The sequence below is a fragment of the Chinchilla lanigera genome, unplaced genomic scaffold (assembly GCF_000276665.1).
Source record: "Chinchilla lanigera isolate Chin_1 unplaced genomic scaffold, ChiLan1.0 scaffold00132, whole genome shotgun sequence".
NCBI lineage: Eukaryota > Metazoa > Chordata > Mammalia > Rodentia > Chinchillidae > Chinchilla > Chinchilla lanigera.
Genome location: NW_004955533.1, coordinates 267,617 through 285,803, shown reverse-complemented (window position 1 = coordinate 285,803; position 18,187 = coordinate 267,617). Strand labels below are relative to the sequence as shown.

The following is an 18,187-nucleotide window of genomic DNA, read 5'->3' as shown; positions in this document are numbered from 1 at the left end:
GTTATTTGCATAATGAGCTGCCGCTGCATTAGCACCCGACTCTTCACACTCAGTGAAGTCACTGCGTATTATTAGTGTCCTTTTCTCTAGAACTGGGTCACGCAAGAAAGGGCAGGATTTCCGGACGGTTCCCAAGGACTAGATCCTTTGCACATGTTGAAGACACTGGCAACAGGCACTCAGCCCTAAGTTCTACCTCAAGGAAAAGAAAAGCAACTTCCCCCACCCTTGGGCTGGACCCGCCACCATTTTCCTCTTATATTCTCTGTTAGTAACTCACCCATTTCAACGGCTTGCGCTTGGGCTTGGAAGGTGGAGGACACCCAAATATTTATGGCCAGCTCATGGTTCTCCTCTAAGTTTCACTTATGTCTCTGTGCTTTATGGGACACTTGTGTCCTCTTGGGATCCCAAGACTCAAGCCACACACCCCAAATCAAATGCTGCAGTTTCCTCCTGGAGTCTCTGCCTTGGTGATTGCCATGGCCACATATCACCTGCAGGACCACACAGCCCCCAGAATGGCCTCCGCCCGGGATCTGGGCCTCCACACCATTTTCCCAGACCACATCGGTGTGCACTTCTGGTCCAGCGCCAGTGTTCCTCTTTGAGTCACCTTCTTTGACTCCCTGTAGCTGTAGACCTAAGAGACCTCTTAGCCTGGTCCCTGGGGCCCTGTGACCACAGCTCGCTCTATTCCTGTCTCCATGCCCTTCATGTGCAAGGCTACAGTGCCTGCACCTTTGGAGAGTCTTGCTGTTTCTGGACCCCAGATGTATCCTGCTCCCCCATCTCTGGTCTCTGTGCCCTGCCCCCAGCCAAAGCCTCTCCAAGGTATGAGTATTCAGCATGTTCACACTCTAAAGAAATCCCCATCCAGCCTTTCTGATGGCAGCATATTTTAACTCTTGGCAACAAACCTACTAATGCTTTTACCATGAAAACATCACAACACAGTACAACCGTGCTGGTCAGAAAGCAACTGAAAAGTTTGTTATTTACACAATAACTCATGGTATAACCAACAGGGTGAAATGGATCTTTACAAGTTAGATTTTTTTTTTTCTTTAAGAGACAACTGGTTCTCTAAACTTCCTCTTGCCCAGGGTACAAACTTCTTCTCTCCTTGGCCCTGATGAGTGGACGGGATTGCAGATGCTGGCCCAGGAGGGCAAAGTCCAGTTCTTTTCCACGGGAAAGGACAGAGAAGACTCAGGAGGAATCATATACATGTGGGGCTATTGTCCCACTATATTCCTTCTCCTCAGAGCCATTCTTGAATAAAGCCTCTTCCTTTCCACCCAGCGGGCTGAGCAGCCAGTGACAGCTGCCCTTCCAGCCTCTGTAGAGTGTTCTAAGTAGAGTAACTGTCCATCCACATCTGTAAGGGTTGCAGGGATTCCCAAGAAGTGGGCCTTTGATGCTAAGATCAAGAAAATCCAGAGCAAACAGGACATGATGGTCACTCAAGCTCTGGAAATCAGCAGGCATTTGGGCAATGACCTTCTGCCGCTGTTCGTGTACTTCTGTGGCTTCCTCTGCCTGTACATAAAAGCCCTCATTGGAGGTATGTGATGAATAGGTGCAGCACCCACAGCCTGCTCCCTTTGCCCCCAGCCTGTGTAATTTCCACTCCCTGAATTTTCCAACTCAGCTCTCTGGGCTGTGCCTGTCCAGTGCTTGTCTGCATGCAACACCCCTTCCGGTGCTCCCTTGCACCCTCCTCTGTCCCCTTCCCAGCAGGTCACACTGTTCTGTGATTTTCTGCTCCTGTCTGTGATTCCTCCTCCAAGTATGGGCGCCTCGAAGGCCAGGCTGGCCTGGAGACACTCAAGGGGCCTTGAACAGATAAAGCCATGAGCACAGCCTGCCTTCAGGTCCCACCTGCCCAGCTGGAGGACGACAACTGGGGACACTGTCAGTACCAGGAGTAAAGAGTGGACAGTGGCCAGGGCTTAGACCCAGCTCCAGGAGCTCAGAAGCTCTGGAGGAGATCAGGCATCCAGAGAAGGAACAAAGGGCATGGCGGGCTGGGGCAAGCTGCAGAATGATGGGCACCATCTAATTCTCACAGTGCAAAGACCAGCAAGGACCTGGAAGGAGGAGGTAGATTTCTTGTCTCCAGAAACATGCAAGAAGAACCAGAAGTCACAGAGAGGCAGCTCGAAGGAGCAGGACACAAGAGCCAAGGTAAGAGGGTGCTGTCTCTGGGTGGAGAGTCCAGTGATGTGGCTCCAAGGTTTCTCTGCGGCTCTGCGGTGCAATCCAGAAAGGTTTGTGGTGTCCAGGACTCAGTGCTCGCCTGGACAATCCCGCAGAGGCAGGCTGGGCTGGGATCCAGACGCACCCGGCTCCCCAGGGACCCATCCAGCTCTGGAACACAGCATCTCAGGAGTATTAGCCAGCCAGAGGGGGCAGGAAACACCAAGGAATGTGAGTGTGTGCCTTGGGCCCCTGGTCACTTCTCCCCCACTGTGCCCCAGCCTGGTGATTCACAGGCATCCAAGTCAGAAGACAGAGCACTTAGGAGGAGCTAAGGGGCCAATCCCAGTTCTTATTTCCAGCCCCATCACCTATATCAGACCTTCCCCTGTGGCCCAGGAATCATGAGCAGGGGCAGGCTGGTAAGGGGGCAGCCTTCATAAGACGGGGAGCAGGGCTTCCTGCAACAGGAGACAGCTGGTCATGGTCCCATATGTGGTCCCTAGGGGGGAATTCCTGACTCTAGCCTGGACCCCCAGTTTACCCATCCCTTCTGCACATAGCAGAGAGTGGAGGGAGGTCCTGTTCCTGTTGGCACACAGTCTCCACCAGAGCCAGTCACTTTGTGTAATTCAACTGTTGGGTCCAAGCAGAGGAGCATACCCAACTCCTGCCTTCCTAGAGGCAGTGGTAACCAAAGGCTGAGACTCTATCCAGGAGGACAGGGAACATCAGAGTTCAACTTGTCAAAGGGTCCCCTCAGTCCCGTTGATGAGAAAGGCCTCACCCGAAGACACAGACCTGGCTTTGAGTCTTTGGACAACACCCAATTTGAGATACTGTCACCTCCAAGCTTCTGTTCCATCCACAGTACAAAGGGGATCATATGAAAGTGTCACAGGATGCCGTGGTGATTAGTGACACGCACACAGTGAGGGATCAATTAAGAGCAGGTTCTGCCCTGTGCTATGTCCTGTCCCTCCAAATAAACACCTCATCCCTTCCCCTGAGCTGTACTTCACCCAAGTTCTGTGACTAAATCTCCCCTGTGGACCTTGAGTGGATGAAGGCACCTAACCCTGGCTGGGAGGTCAGGGAAGCAGTACCATGTAGGACACTGCCCATGGCCCATAATTGTACAGGACTGAGGTTGCTGCTCTCCTGCTGTCTCCCACCAATTAGAAGGTGGTGGTGCAATTACTTATGAGATCCTCAGATCCATGGAAGACAGGCAGATGAAACCAAGCAGGACCTGCCTTAGTTTCATATGCTAAGTCTTCATCAAGATAACCAAGCATGTACTGTGTTTGTGCACATCCCAGAGACTGCAATCCAGTTCTGCCACCACTACTGGTCATGACCCAAGGAAGCCCTCCTGCTCTGGGGAGTGCCATCTCCTCTTCCACAGAACGGGATAACATTCCGCCTTGAAGGCAGGTTCTATGTATCCACGGGTATGAGCAGTTCTTTGCAATTGGAAGATGTGGTGATTGTGGAAACTGTCATCAGGGGTGTGTGCTGCTGTGGGAAGCTGCATGCACTGGGCCAGGTTCTCTTCCCTCCACAAGTTGCTGAAATCACAACTTTCAATTAATGCACAGCAATACGGCTTGGCCCAGTTTCCCAAGTTGGAATGCATCAGCTACAACTGATGAAAAATGTGAAATTCTTATCATCCAAGCAGAATGGATTTTATAAACCTCCTTTCCCTGGGCTTTAAGTTTTCTTCAGAACTAATGGGTAAATGTAGATATTGAGCAAATATAGATACACACTCACTTGCCCAACAAACATTGATGCTGAGCTCCTTTGCATCCTGGGTCACACGCAGCATTTTCCCAGCCTGTCTCACCTAATACTCACATGAATGGGATTAGGAATGAGTCAAGATAGTGACAAACCAGTTCCTACGGGCCCCAGAATCTTCAGCAATTGTTACCCAACCTCCCCGGCACCCAGGGGCTCATCTTCTTTGTTACCTAAATGGGACCATGGACTCTCTGGGCTGCCCTCATCCTCTCTGTCAGACTCCACCTCCCTGGGCTAGTGCCTCACCCACAGTGTGGCCCTAACTTCCACTTCTCTCCATCCCAGGCCAGTCTGGAACTGGCCTGGCCCCAGAGCTCTGTTGGACTGGGAATCTGAACTGCCTTGGCCTGGTGGGTGTTCACAAGGCAAAATGGGACAAGAAGTCTGACAGATGGGCTTTTCTGACTGCTCCCTGTTTGACTTTGAGAAGCTGCCTGGGTTTCCTGAAGCCTCAGTTTCCATATTTGAAAGGTGAGAGCAACAGCTGTCTCAGGGTGGTCACGAGAACTGAGTAAGATAAGCCATGCAGCCTTCCTGCAAACGGTAGTCGCTCCGCAAGTGCGGTCTCCTGCACCCAGCCTGAAATTCCAAAGAAGGGCAAATGACAAATTCTGTATGATGGTGCCTTTTCTCTATGATTTGCTATCTTTAAATATTTAACTTTCATTTTGGTGAGTAGCATAAGGCATGAGTGTAATTCTTTTTGCAAATTCAATCCTCAGCACTAAAACATGATTTATTAAATTTCCCTACCAATTTGCTTAGTGATGTTTGACTCACTATACGTTAGTCTTTCGTATAGTTTGATCAATTCTTGGTCTTCTGCAGTTTGATTTATATATGGTTTTCTCTTTACATCTTTATTACAATTCTTTTCAATAGGTTTTTACACCATGTAGGAGTGCTACATCTGCCCTAGGGCAGGGGGTGGTAGCCTGCTTACAATGTAAAGGAGAAAAAGAGGCTTGCTTTCCTCCTTTTTGCTTTTGCTGCTTTTTCTGTCTTTTGTGGCCTTAAACTGTTGCCCCTGTCCCATGCCACTCTGCCTTAGAGCCTACTGATTATGGAATGAAACCTCCACAGACTGTGAGCTAAATCCTCCCTCTCTCTCCTCCTATGAGAACTAATTCTTCTCCTTGGTTCCCTAGCTATACTAACTAGTCAAGTTTCAAGGGTTTGGAGCTTTAGATGAGGAATTGCTGGACCACACAGAGTATGTCAGGGCTGGCACTTCCAGGAACTTATGTCTAAATCCCATGATTCTTGAAATCCTTGGCACAGAGTTAACACACACACACACACACACACACACACACACACACACAGTCTACCTACCTATCCAACACTTCCCCACTGATAAAGACAACAGTGGAGAATGAGGGTTCCCTGCCAGACCTATATCCATCCACTGAATGTCTTGGGCATGGAAGTGGAAATTAGTCCAAGACAGGCAAACCCAAAGGGACCCCATAACTCTGGATTTCACACTGCTTTACCAGCTTCCCATTACACTGGCTTTAAAACAGCTGTCTAATGTAGTGGTTCTCAAAGTGGGGCTCTCTGGTCAACATCTCCACAGCATGTGGGAGCCTGCTAGAAAGACAAATTCCTAGGCTATACTCCAGGCATAATGAAACAGGTGGCTTGGTGTGCATTCAGGAAGCTGTGTTTTAGCAAGCTTCTATATGAAAATCAATGGGCTAAATGAGCATAGATTATGCAGAGTCTTCCTCTGCTTGTTTATGGGATTTCATCATACTGGAGCCTGGGTCACTAGGATTGCAGCAAATGGAGGGGCAGCAGGGATACAGCAAAGCTGGACTTGCTGTAATGGCCACACATAACCCAGCCTATCTGCAGGCCCCTCTCAGCCTCTACATGGACCACATAAACCTACAGTTTTAGTCACTCATTGCTGGGATAAAATAACCAACAGCCACAACCACAAGTTAAAGGATGAAAGGCTTATCTCAGCTCACAGTTTGTAGAGGTTTCAGTCCATAGTAAGCTCGCTCTAAGGCAGGTGGCATAGCAGAGGGGCCTGTCAGAGAAGAAGCAGTCCATGGCAGGGCAGCTAAGAAAAAAAGCAGCAGCAGCAGATTTCCTTCTCTCTTTCCCTTTATACTCCATCCAGGCTACAACCCTACTCACTGGTGCCACCCACACCCAGGGTGGGTCTCCTGTCTTCAATAAACCCATTTAACCACACCCAAAATTGTGTAATGGTGGATACATTGTGTCAACTTAAGAAGTTTTTAATTTTAACTAAGTGACTCCTAAGGGAGCCAGGGTTCTTACTTTGTAAACATCTTCATCCTGTGCAATGGGAAGGCAGGGAGATGGTGTGAGTGTGACAGCTGCCCTAGGGCAGTGGGTGTTAGCCTGCTTACAATATAAGGGAGAAAAGGAGGCTTTCTTCTCCCTCCCTTTTGCTCCTGTTGGTTTTGCTATCTTCTGCAGCCTTGAACTGTTGCCCCTGTGCCATGCCACACTGCCTTAAAGTCTACAGATTGTAGACTGAAACCTCCACAAACTGTGAGCAAAATAAACCTTTCCTTCCTTAATCCTGTGTGTTGGGTATTTTGTCTCAGCAATGAGAGGAAAAAAAACCAAGACAGAATTTGGTACCAGGAGTGGGATTGTTGCTATGACTTTATCTGACCATGTGGTTCAAGACCCATTGGGAATGGCTTGTGGGAAGAGTTTGGAAAGGTTTGGAGATGTCCCCTGAAAGAGGAGACCTGGAACACCTTGGGCTGTTCTGTATGGGAGATTCGGTCAGAGCTCAGAAGACCAGAAAACCAGTAAAACCAGGCTCAGGAGGTTTCTGCTGGGAAGGAAGAAGTTCTTCCTTTCATCGACTGTTGGACTCTAGATGATGTATTTTATGGTGTAGAAATAAGTTTGTCTGCATTTTTCTTGTGTCCAGAGACTCTGCCTGCAACTGAGATTAAGAATGGTGGACTAATTAATCTAGCAGAAGAAATTTCAAAGTAGTCAAATGTTGAGGCAGTGGCATGGATATTGTTGGGGGCTTTGAGCCAGATTTATGTTGCAAATCAAGAGCACAAAGCCCAGCAGGATGATTTAAAACATCCTGAATTTGGCCAGAAAGGAAGCTCCAGTAAAATTGTGTACTAAAATGATAGAGCTGAGGAGATCTCAATTGCTGAGAAGGAACAGAGTAGGAAAGATGGCCTGATGGCATCACAGGGAGCAGCAAGTCCCCACTCTTTGCTGCCTCAACACTGCAAAAGTGAAAGACTTTGCTCTGAGAAGAAAGCCAGAGAGCACCATGGTCCAGAGTGGCATGGTGGCAGCTGCACCAGGTTCCAGAATGGTGGCAGCATAGAAAATTTGTTCCTCAGAATTGGATTCAGAGTGCCCAGTGATCCAGACACCTGACCCCTACAGCCAAGAAAGAGGAAAGCCTGGATACTGCTCCAGGTGGCAGCAGACCTGGGCACCATCCACATGGCACTGGTGTTAGATACGTGCAGAATGGAAGAGTTATGGGCTTAAAAAGGCTTCCACCTCAATTTCAGAAGGCCTGGGAGACCAGGCAGTGTGTCCCTGAGAGGGCAGTGTGTGAAGCTGTGAGTATGAAGTGAAAAGTGCAGTGGAGACCCCAGAAGTTTGGAAAAGCCAGGAATGTGAATCATCTAAGAAAAGCGGCAAGGAGAGAGCAAAGTGGGCCCAAGAGAGAAACCGTGGGAGCTATACCACCAGAAGTGCCATAAGGGTAAAACCACACAAGCCTTTCGGAGCTCACAATTTACCACACATTGCTTCAGATGATTGACATAGAACTACAGGACTTTATGTTTGCCCTGCTGGATGCTGGACTTGCTGTGATTCCAATCTTTTGTATTCCTGTTTGTAACTTTTGGAATTAAAATGTTTATCTTATGCCATTGAATGTTGGAAGTGCTTTACTAACTTTTCATTGGTACAGGGGCTTGCAGCTAAGTGTTTGCCTTACATCTCAGAGAAGACTTGGGACTCGGGCTTTTCAGCAATGCTGAAACTGTCAGGACTTTGGCAACTCTTAGAAATGGACTAAATGCCTTTTGCACAAAGGGATGGGCATGAGTCTTTGGGGAGCCAGGGGTGGAATGCTATGGTCCTAATGTAATGTACTGTTGATAGACTTAATACTGGTTCTTAGGGATTGTTAAACCTGCTATAATGTTTAAGTTGTGAAATGTTAGCAATAAATATGTCTTTGTATCTGGAAACTTGTTTAAAGAATGTGTCTGGTTGCCAAGTTGATAAGGGGTGGATTGCAATCATTGATACTTGAGAAGTTTAAAAGTTTACCTAAGTGATTCAGCAGAAAGCCAGGGTCCATGCTTTGTAAACATCTCATCCTGTTCAAGAGGAGGGTAGAGAGATAGTGTGAGTGCTACACCTGCCCTGGGTTGCAACATAAGGGAGGAAAAGAGGCTTGCTTCTGCCCTCTTTTGCTCTTGTTGCTTTTACTGTCTTCTGCAGCATTGAACTGTTGCCCTGGTACCATGCCACCCTGCCTTGGAGCCTGCTGATTATGGCCTGAAACCTCACAAACTGTGAACTAAATAAACCTTTCCTTCCTTAATTCTGGGCATTGGCTATCTTGTCTCAGCAATGAGAGAAAAGTAACCAAGACACTGTGCCAATCCGATCAGTTCATGGATCCAGTGACCACACTGTTAATCCAGTTATTGCACACCCTTAATCCAGCTACCTCCTGAAAGCACCCCACACACACATTGAGCATATGAGCCTGTGAAGGATATCTAGATATGAGCCATAACACCCATACATGGACCACATGCAATCTATGCATGGACAATAGGCAACCTACACATGGACCACACCCAACTTGTACATGGATCACACATAACTAATACTCAGACCACATGCAATCTGTGCATCATCCACACACAACTTCTGTATGTAACATACTAAATGTTCAGAAAACTACTGAGACTCAACAAGGACAGAGGTATTAAATGGTGACCTCTGCTTATTTCTAGGTTTTAAATTTTTCTTGCATTAGTTATGCAGACTATTCTGTAGTCATTCTTTTAATTTAAATTTGAATGGTTTAATTTTTATATTTTACTCTTGGATATATTTAGAATTTATTTACACATGAAGAGCAATATAAGAAATCCAAATCTTTTTTCTGTAAGCAACTAGCCAATTCTTCCAGCACCACTTTTTAAATAATTCCCCCATGCTAAAATATTTAGTCATGACATTTTAATCAAATTCTCAATTCCCAAATGTGCTTGAATTCATTTTTGGACAGTTGAGTATCTTATATTTGTCTCTTAGTCTATTCCTTCCTAAACTTATATTAAATATAAATAGCTTTAAGCAATGTTTTGTTGTTGTTTTCCTGTATTTTATTAGTGTATTAACTTCACACAATATTGTGTTTCACTGTGGCATTTTCATAAATGCATATAATATATTTTGATCAAACCCATCCTTTCATCTTCCCTTACAACCTTTCCACTCCCCCTATTCTCTTTCTCCTAATAGTGGTCTACATACTATCTCATATCATCTTTTTTAGGTACCATATATTAGGGAAAACTTGTGATACTTGTCTTTCTGAGTCGGGCTTATTTTGCTTAACATGATGATCTCCAGTTCCATCCATTTTCCCGCAAATGATATATTTCATCTTTTTTTTTTAAAGCTATATGGTACTCCATTGTGTACACATACCACATTGTTTTATCCATTTATGGGCACCTAGGCTGGCTCCATATCTTAACTACTGTGAATTGAGCTGCAGCAAACACAGGTATGCAGATACCTCTGTACTATGCTGACTTTAGTTCTGTTAGGGTAAACTGAGGCACAGTTGAGACCACCAAGACAAGCAGAGTTTAAGCAACGTGTGAGGACTTTATTGCAGGCTGAGTGTAGCTGGGATAAGGGTGAAAAGACCATTGGCCCTGAGCAAGGGTTGAGAACATGTTTTATAGGGGAGTTTAGGTGGGGGAGGGAAGCACTGCTAAAGGGATACAAAATTTTGGGTCTCTGAGTAGGAGGTCTAGGGCTGGGTGACAGACAAGACAGCACTGGGTACAGGGGGTGCTGGCAGGCACGACATATCTCTTATGGTTTTTCGTGGAATCAGCTCTCTTCAGGTTATATAGGGCAGCTGCATGCTGGTTGAACTATGTGGGAAGCTGCCAAAAACTACCAGCTTCCTGTTGAACGCAGAGCTCCCAAAGGGACGAATAGAGATCTGCTTGGGGAGTTTTTCTGTCCTAGCTGGGCAGGGGTCTAGTTTGGAGACCTGAGAAATTCCTTTGGGTTATACCAAAGAGTGGGATAGGCTTATCGGATGGTAGTTCTATTTTTAGTTCTTTGAGGAACCCCATACTGAGTTCCACAGTAACTGTACTAATTTGCCTTCCTACCAACAGTGTGTGGGGCTTCTTTACCTTCTAATTTGCACCAGTATTTATTGCTTTTTGTATTCTTGATGATAACCATTTTGACTAGGGTGAGACAGGATCTCAAGGTAGTTTTGATTGCATTTCCATGACAGCTAAAGATGTTAAACACTTTCTCATGATTGTTGGCTACTTACATTATTCTTTTGAGAAGTATCTGCTCAGTTAATTTGTCTATTCACTGGATTATTTGTTCTTTTGAACTGAGTTCCTTATATATTCTGAGCATCATTCCTTTGAAGAATAGCTGACAAAGATTTTTCTCCCATTCTGTAGGCTTTTTACTCTGTTAATTGTTCCCTTTGCTGCTCAAAGCTTTTTAACTTTGATGTAATCCAATTTGCCAATTCTTGCTATTATTTCCTGAATTATTTGAGTCCTTCCAAGAAGTCATTACTTGCATCTATGTTTTGAAATGTTTTCCTGTAGTGGTTTCAAAGTTTAGGTCCTACATTTATATCCTTTTTGCATTTCGAGTTAATTTTTGTACATGGAAGAGGTAAGGATCTAGTTTCAACCTTCTCCACATGGACTGCCCAGTTTTCTCACACCATTTGTTAAAGATGCTATCTTTTCTCCAACATATGTTTCTGGCCCCTTTGTCAAGAATCAGCTATACTTGCATGGACTGTGCCCTCTACTCCATTTGGACTACATATCTGTTATTGTGCCAATATCATACTGATTTTGTTACTATGGCTTTTTAGAAATTTGAATTTGGGTAATGTGATGCCTCCAGCATTGCTTTCTCCTCAGGTTGCTTTGGCTATTCTTGATATTTTATGTTTCCATATGAAGTTTGGATTTTTTTTCTAGTTGTGTGAAGAATATCACTGGTCTTTTGATGGCGATTGCACTGAATCTGTTTTTTTTGTTGTTGTTTTCTCTTCTGGTACCAGGAATTGAACTCACAACCTTGTGCTTGCCAGGCAGGTGCTGTGCTGCTGAGCTAAATCCCCAGCCCAGATTGCATTGAACCTGTGGCTCACTCTCAGTTATATGGCCACTTTAACAATATTAATTCTGCCTTAATCCATGAACATGAGAGCTCTGTCCATCTTCTGTAATCTTCTTCAGTTTCTGTCTTCAATGTTCTTCATTTTCATTGTAAACATTTCCCATCTCCTTGGTTGCATTGATTCCTAGGTAATTTTAGAAGCTATTGTGAATGGAATTGTTTTCCTTATTTCTTTCTCAGCTATTTCACCATTGGAGTAAAGAAAGGATATTAATTTTTTAATGTTGATTTTGTGTCTTGTTCATTTGTTCCATTTGCCTATCAGCTAAAAGTCATTTGATGGCATCTTTAGGGTCTTCTAAGTATAAGATCATATCATCTGCAAGTTTGAGTTCTTCCTTTTTTCTTTTTATCCATTTCATTTTTTTCTCCTGATTAATCCTTTTGGCTGAAACTTCAAGGAGTATATTGAATAGAAGTAGTGATAGTGGACATCTTCGTCTTGTTCTTTGGTTTTTAAAAAAATTTTAGACAGGGTCTCACTATGCAGTTCAGGCTGGCCTTGACTTCACCTCATAGCCCAGGCTGGTCTCACATGCACAACGATTCTCCTGCCTCTGCCTCCAAAGTACTGGGATTACAGGCATGCACAACCACACCGGGCTCTTTGTCTTGTTCTTCATCTTCCATGAAATGCTTTCAGTTTATCCCACTCAGTATGATGTTGATTATGGGTCTGTCATATATAATAGCCTTTATTATGTAGAGGTATGATCCTTCAATATCAAGTTTCTTTAGAGCTTTTATCATGAAGGGTGTGGAAATATATTGAAGACTTTTTCAGCATCAATTTAGATGATCAGTTAATTTTTATCTTTGATTCTGTGTGTGATGTCTTACATGTATTGATTTGTATATATTGAGCTATCCTTGTATCCCTGAAATGAAACCAATTTGATGGTGGTATATGATCTTTTTAATGTCTTGAATTTTGCTTGCAAGTATTTTATTAAGGAAATTTGCCTGTATGTTCATCAAGGATGGTCTATAGTTTTCTTGTAAAGTTTTGGTATCAGGCTGATACTGGAATTATAAAATAAGTTTATCCTTCCCTTTCTTTTATGGGAAGTTTAAGGAGAATTGGTGTTAGTTTTTTAAGGGCCTGGTAAAATTGAATATTGAATGTCTGGTCCAGTTTTTTCCTGTTGAAAAATTTTTTTACTGTTATTTGTTTAGTATTTTTATTCTCATGGTTCAATTTTGTAGGTTATATGTGTCTAGAGATTTATTCATTTCTTATAGATTCTCAAATTGATTTTCTTTAAACAGCCCCCAGTGTAATTCCATTTGTCAATTCTCGTGATTATTTCCTGAGCTATTAGAGTCTTCCTATGAAGTCATTGTTTATACCTGCATTTTGAATGATCCTCTTGATTTCAGTGGTGTCTCTTGTAACATCCCACTTTTCATTTCTATATTGATTTGGAACTTCTTTCTCTTTCTCTTGATAGATTTGGTATATGTTCTTTTAGTCTGTATCTCATCAATTTCAGCTCTGATCTTTCTTATGTCTCTTCTTCCACTGTGTTTGGTTTTCTTTTGGTTTGTTGTTGTGCTTCTAGTACATTGAGATGCATCATTAGATTATTTGTTTGAGATAACTGACTTTTTGAAGTAGGCACTCATATAACTGCCTTTGCTGTATCAGAAACTATGGTATGCTGAGTGCCATTTTAAATTAATTTTAGGAATTTTCACCTTTGATTTCTTTAATGACTCCATGATTATCAAACATGAATTGTTCAATCTTCATGTGTTTGTATTTTTTCTGTAGTTTCACTTGTTGATTTATAGTTTCTTTTCACTGTGAGCTAATAAGATATTGGAAATTAGTTCAATTTTTTGCATTTTTAAGGATTTTCATAATGACCTAAAATATGACTTACTTTGAAAAATGCCATGAACTGCTGAAAAGAATGTGTATTCTCCAGTTGCTGGGTGGAGCAGTCTACAGATGGTCCTGTATTTGAACTATGAGGTAGTTTATCTATTGGTGAGATTTAGTATTGAAATCACCCCTGTTATTGTATTTGGGCCTGTATATTGAGTCATGTGAGTTTTATGAAATTGGAAACAGTGAGATATAGATAGATAGATCTAGATCAATATCAATATCTATGCCTATATCATCTTCTTGGTTAGTTGTTCCCTTTACACCCACTTTATCTCTTTGACTAATGTTGTCCTGAATTTTTTTTTGCTTTTAGATTTTATTTGCATGGAATATTGTTTTCCTTGCTTTCATTTTTTAATTTGTGTCTTTGCACGGGAGGTGTATTTCTTGCAGGCAGCAAAGAGTTGGGTATTGTTTTTAAATCTAACCCACTTACTTCTCTTGTGTTTTTTTAATTGGACAGTTAAGACTGTTTGCATACAGGGTCATTGTAGAAAGATATGTACTAATTCCTATCATTCTGTTAGTTTTTTAATGCTTGATTCTTTCATAATTCTCATTTTCTTATCTACTTTTCCTCTTATGTGTATAGATTCTTTTAAATTTCTTCAATGCTGGCTTAGTAGTCATGAATTCCTTTAGTTTATGCTTATCTTGCAAGTTATCTCTCCTTTAATTCTGAAGGATAGCTTTACTGAATATAGTAATATATATCAGCATGTATTTTCTTTCAGGGTTTGAGATGTATCATTTCATGCCCTCCTGATCATTAGAGTTTCTGCTGAAAAATTTGCATTTATTCTGATGGATTTGCCTATGTAAGTGACTTGGCATTTCTCTCTTGACACGTTCAACATTCTTTCTTGTTTTGTATTCTTGTTGGCTCAACTGTATTATGACATGAGGAGGTTTTTTTTCTGGTCATGTCTATTTAGAGCCTTAAATACCTTTTCCACCTGGATGTTCATACCTTTCCCAAGATTTGAGAACTTTCCTGTTATTGTTTCACTGAATAGATTTTCTGTGCCTTTAGGCTGTACCTCAGTGCATTCTTCTACCTCCAAAATTCATGAGATTGATCTTTTAATTGTAATTCAGAGTTTTGGGATATTTCATTTATAATTTCTTTTTTTCTTATTAGTGTCTGAGTGTGAAAATTCATCAACTTTGTCGGAAACTTTGACATTCTAACTTCTCCTTGATCCAGCCTATTGATGAAGCTTTTCCCTGTGTTTTATTTGATTTGCTGAGCTTTTCATTTCCAGAACTTCCGTATGATTCTTTTTCAGAACCTCTACCTCCTTTTTAGTTGCTCTTCACATCCTGTATTGTCTTTCTTCCTTAATCTATTTGAATCCTTTTTGAAGTTGTTGATCATTTTAAAAGTCAGTCTTTTGAATTCTCCCAGCCAAGTCCTAACCAGTCCCAACCCTGCTTAGCTTCTGAGATCAGACAAGATCAGGCATGTTCAGCCATAGACAGTCTTTTGAATTCTGTATCCAAAATTTCTATTTTTCCATCTTTGCATTTAGTTACTGAAGAATTATGGAACTTTGTTTTTTGGCTTTTGGTTTTTAATGTAAAAAAAGATAATGTATTGGGATAATTATGTTTTTTTTTTTACAGTCAAATGGTCTTATATGGCCTGAGTGTGATGGAGTGTGGATGACAAATGTACATTTCAGACTTTCATTACCAATGAAAAAATAAAGCACTTTTATAGACTTAAAACTGTCGTTAGTGCATTTAGATTTTGGAGAAAGAATCAAAATGTAAAATACCTCCACAATACTACAGTGTTAATAAAAATTTGCCACATTCTAAGGTCATTTTAGTAACTACCATTGTTTAAATATAGGAAAAGTAATGTCTGGGCCCAAATTAATGAAATCTTTTTTTTTTTTTTTTTTTTTTTTTTTTTTTGTCTTTTTGAGACAGGGTCTCACTATGCAGTTCAGGCTAGCCTTGAGCTCACTTTGTAGCCCAGGCTGGTATTGAACTTGCAATGATCCTCCTGCCTCAGCCTCCCAAGTGCTGGGATTACAGGTGTGCACCACCATGCCCAGCCAAATTAATGAAACCTTTAAAAAGATTGGTTTTAGAGAATATTGGGGACAGTGCTTTTTCAGACACATTCTTATATTCAAAATCAGTGTTGTAACAGAACAACAGATTAACCTTTTAATCACATTGTTCTTTAAAAGCTGTCAGGCCTCCACTTCTCTGGAAGATATTTTCACCGGAGTGTTGTTCAACTCCACAAGGTAAGCTTTCTTCATTATTGCTAAGAGCTCCAGGCATATTAGAGAACTTGCCATTCACTGCTTTTTCATCTTTTAAAAAAGATATGGGCTGGTGACCACATCGGAAGCTCTCGGCTTTGTTGTAAGTGCCATTCTTCCTTCATACTTTCTAAATGAAAGACTCAACTTTCACGGAAAATTGGGTGTCTGGTAAGTACTCTTGGATCTACAGTGATGGTCATCCATGCCTCAAAACAGGAGATAGAGACCTTGAATGAAACATCACACAAGTTAGGTGAACCAGGCTTTGAGGTCTCTGAGACACTTGTGGTCATCATGTCCTTCATACTAATCTTTGCGGTGGGACCTCGCCACAGGCAGACCAACACCCTCATGTACATCACCATCTGCTCCGTCATTGGTGCATTCTCCGTCCCCTGCGTGAAGGGCCTGGGCATCGCCATCAAGGAGCTGTTGGCCGGCAGGCCTGTGCTGCAGCACCCGCTGGCCTGGGTCCTGCTGCTGAGCCTGGTGGTCTGCGTGAGTATTCAGATCAACTACCTGAACCTGGCGCTGGACGTATTCAACACGTCCATCGTGACCCCCGTCTACTACATGTTCTTCACAACCTCTGTTTTAACTTGCTCAGCTGTTCTCTTTAAGGAGTGGCAGGTTATGCCTATGGATAATGTCACTGGAACTCTGAGTGGCTTCTTCACAATCACCGTGGGGATATTCTTGTTGCATGCCTTTAAAGATGTCAGCCTTAGTCTAGCTGGGGCAAAGGCCTACACAGTGAAGTTGGCCACCTCACCAGCTCCCACTGACAGCAGTCCAGCCCACCACAATTCCTTAAGATATGCATGGCTACCTTGACCTGCTCTCATGGAGCCTTTCCTAGAAGGTCTCAGAAGGCCTTTATTTTTCAAAATGAAACTCCCTCCAATAAAAATGCTAGAGGTCATAGCCAAGCCCAAGCCAATATAAAAGTCATATTTTCCACACCCTGGGCTCATTTCATTTGTTATATAAGCAGTTTCTGGGAATCACACTGATGATTACAGAATGTAGAAACTGCTGATAACTGTATACAGGTTGATGCAGTTTTCAAGTACCCCCATGTAGGCCACACCCTCCTGCACTCACCCGGCCACTGCCTTCTTTGCTGTCCAATAGGAAGTGCCAGTTTTCGGGGCCACTGCCAGGCACACTACCATAGGCACACCCAAACAAGCCTACCCAGGTGACCTCCTGCCTGCCACTCAGAATTTTGGAAAAGCCATGTGCCTTGTTTTCTCATCTTTCTTGTGTTTCTGTGTGGAGATATGTGCACCTGCTGTGATGAACAGCTCCTCCATGTTCATATGTGGGTCTTTGTGCCCAGTCTTCTGGGGGCTTGATTGCCAGCACCACTCAGAGGAAAGAAAACACACCACAATGACAACAGTGGCAAAGGTCAACCAGACACTGAAATACAGTAAAAGCCAGTTAAAAGCAACAACTATAGCAACATTAACAATAGAAAAAAAAGGAGGAATAATAATTTAAAGTGCTAAAAATTAATAAAGGTAAAAGTAATAATAAAAATAGAAGAGTAGAGAAAAGGAAAATGGAAACAGGAAGATTTTAAAAGTGGATCATAAGAAAGAGGTGAAAGGAATGTAAAAAGTCAGTTGATGAGTTAGGAGAAACCAGATTTAAAAAATAGGAAAAACCAAACAAAACAGAAAGAGGAGGAGGACAAGGAGGATGAGGAGAGGGAAAGACCAAGGGAGTATTCAAAAGAGAAAAAGAAAAATGAGTCAAAAAATTCTCCTACACCAAGGTGTTTGGATTGTGAACATTTATTTCCAGGACCTGTAGTATTGTTAAAGATATTCTACAGCAGAAATACAGTGTGACTGTAGCTGTTACTTTAAGGTATCAACACTTAAATCTACAAAGAAGGGGTTTGAGAATTGCTCACCGGTATAGTTTGCCTAGCACATTCGAACCCCTGGGTGGTGGGCTACAGAGAAGAAACTAGTGAAATTAATTTTAATAATTTATTAGCCCAATATATCCAAAATATTACATTCCCAACATGTAATCAATACAACATATTAATAAATATTTTACACTATTTTCATGCTAAGCCTTGGAAACCCAGCGTGAACATTCAGACGGAGCAAGCTCAGTCCAGACCAGCCACGCTGCAGGAGCTGCATGTGGCTGATCGCTTCCATGTTGAACAGTGCAGCTTTAGAATTTCAGTTTTGGTTTCTTCTTTAACACATAGTTACCTAAGGATGAAATTTAAGTAGAAACAGACATTTTGTTTTTGTCTTTAATGTTTAGTTTTATTGGACTGAGATCAGGAAATGTGAGCAGAAATTAGTTAATATTTTTCTTGGCTGTCAAATTTATGATTTTTAAATAAAAGCTCCAGAGGTTCTTGAAAAGGAGATAAATTTTCTAATCTTAAAGTACAGAATTCATTTCATTATTCATAATATCAGTGCCTATTTTGTGGAAGGAGAATTACTAAACTCAGTACAAAGCCAGGAGAGGTGGCGCACCC

At 42.4% G+C, this 18,187-nt stretch overlaps 1 protein-coding gene across 1 annotated transcript; it reads left to right on the top strand.

Moving 5' to 3' along the window:
- Positions 1-482: 482 nt before the first annotated feature.
- Positions 483-16,503, top strand: LOC102030473 (magnesium transporter NIPA2-like). Its single transcript, XM_013507668.1, is given in 6 exon segments — positions 483-573; positions 636-834; positions 1,389-1,567; positions 15,615-15,648; positions 15,730-15,824; positions 15,827-16,503. Coding segments are annotated over 6 exon segments (1,275 nt in total).
- The last annotated feature ends 1,684 nt before the right edge of the window (positions 16,504-18,187 follow it).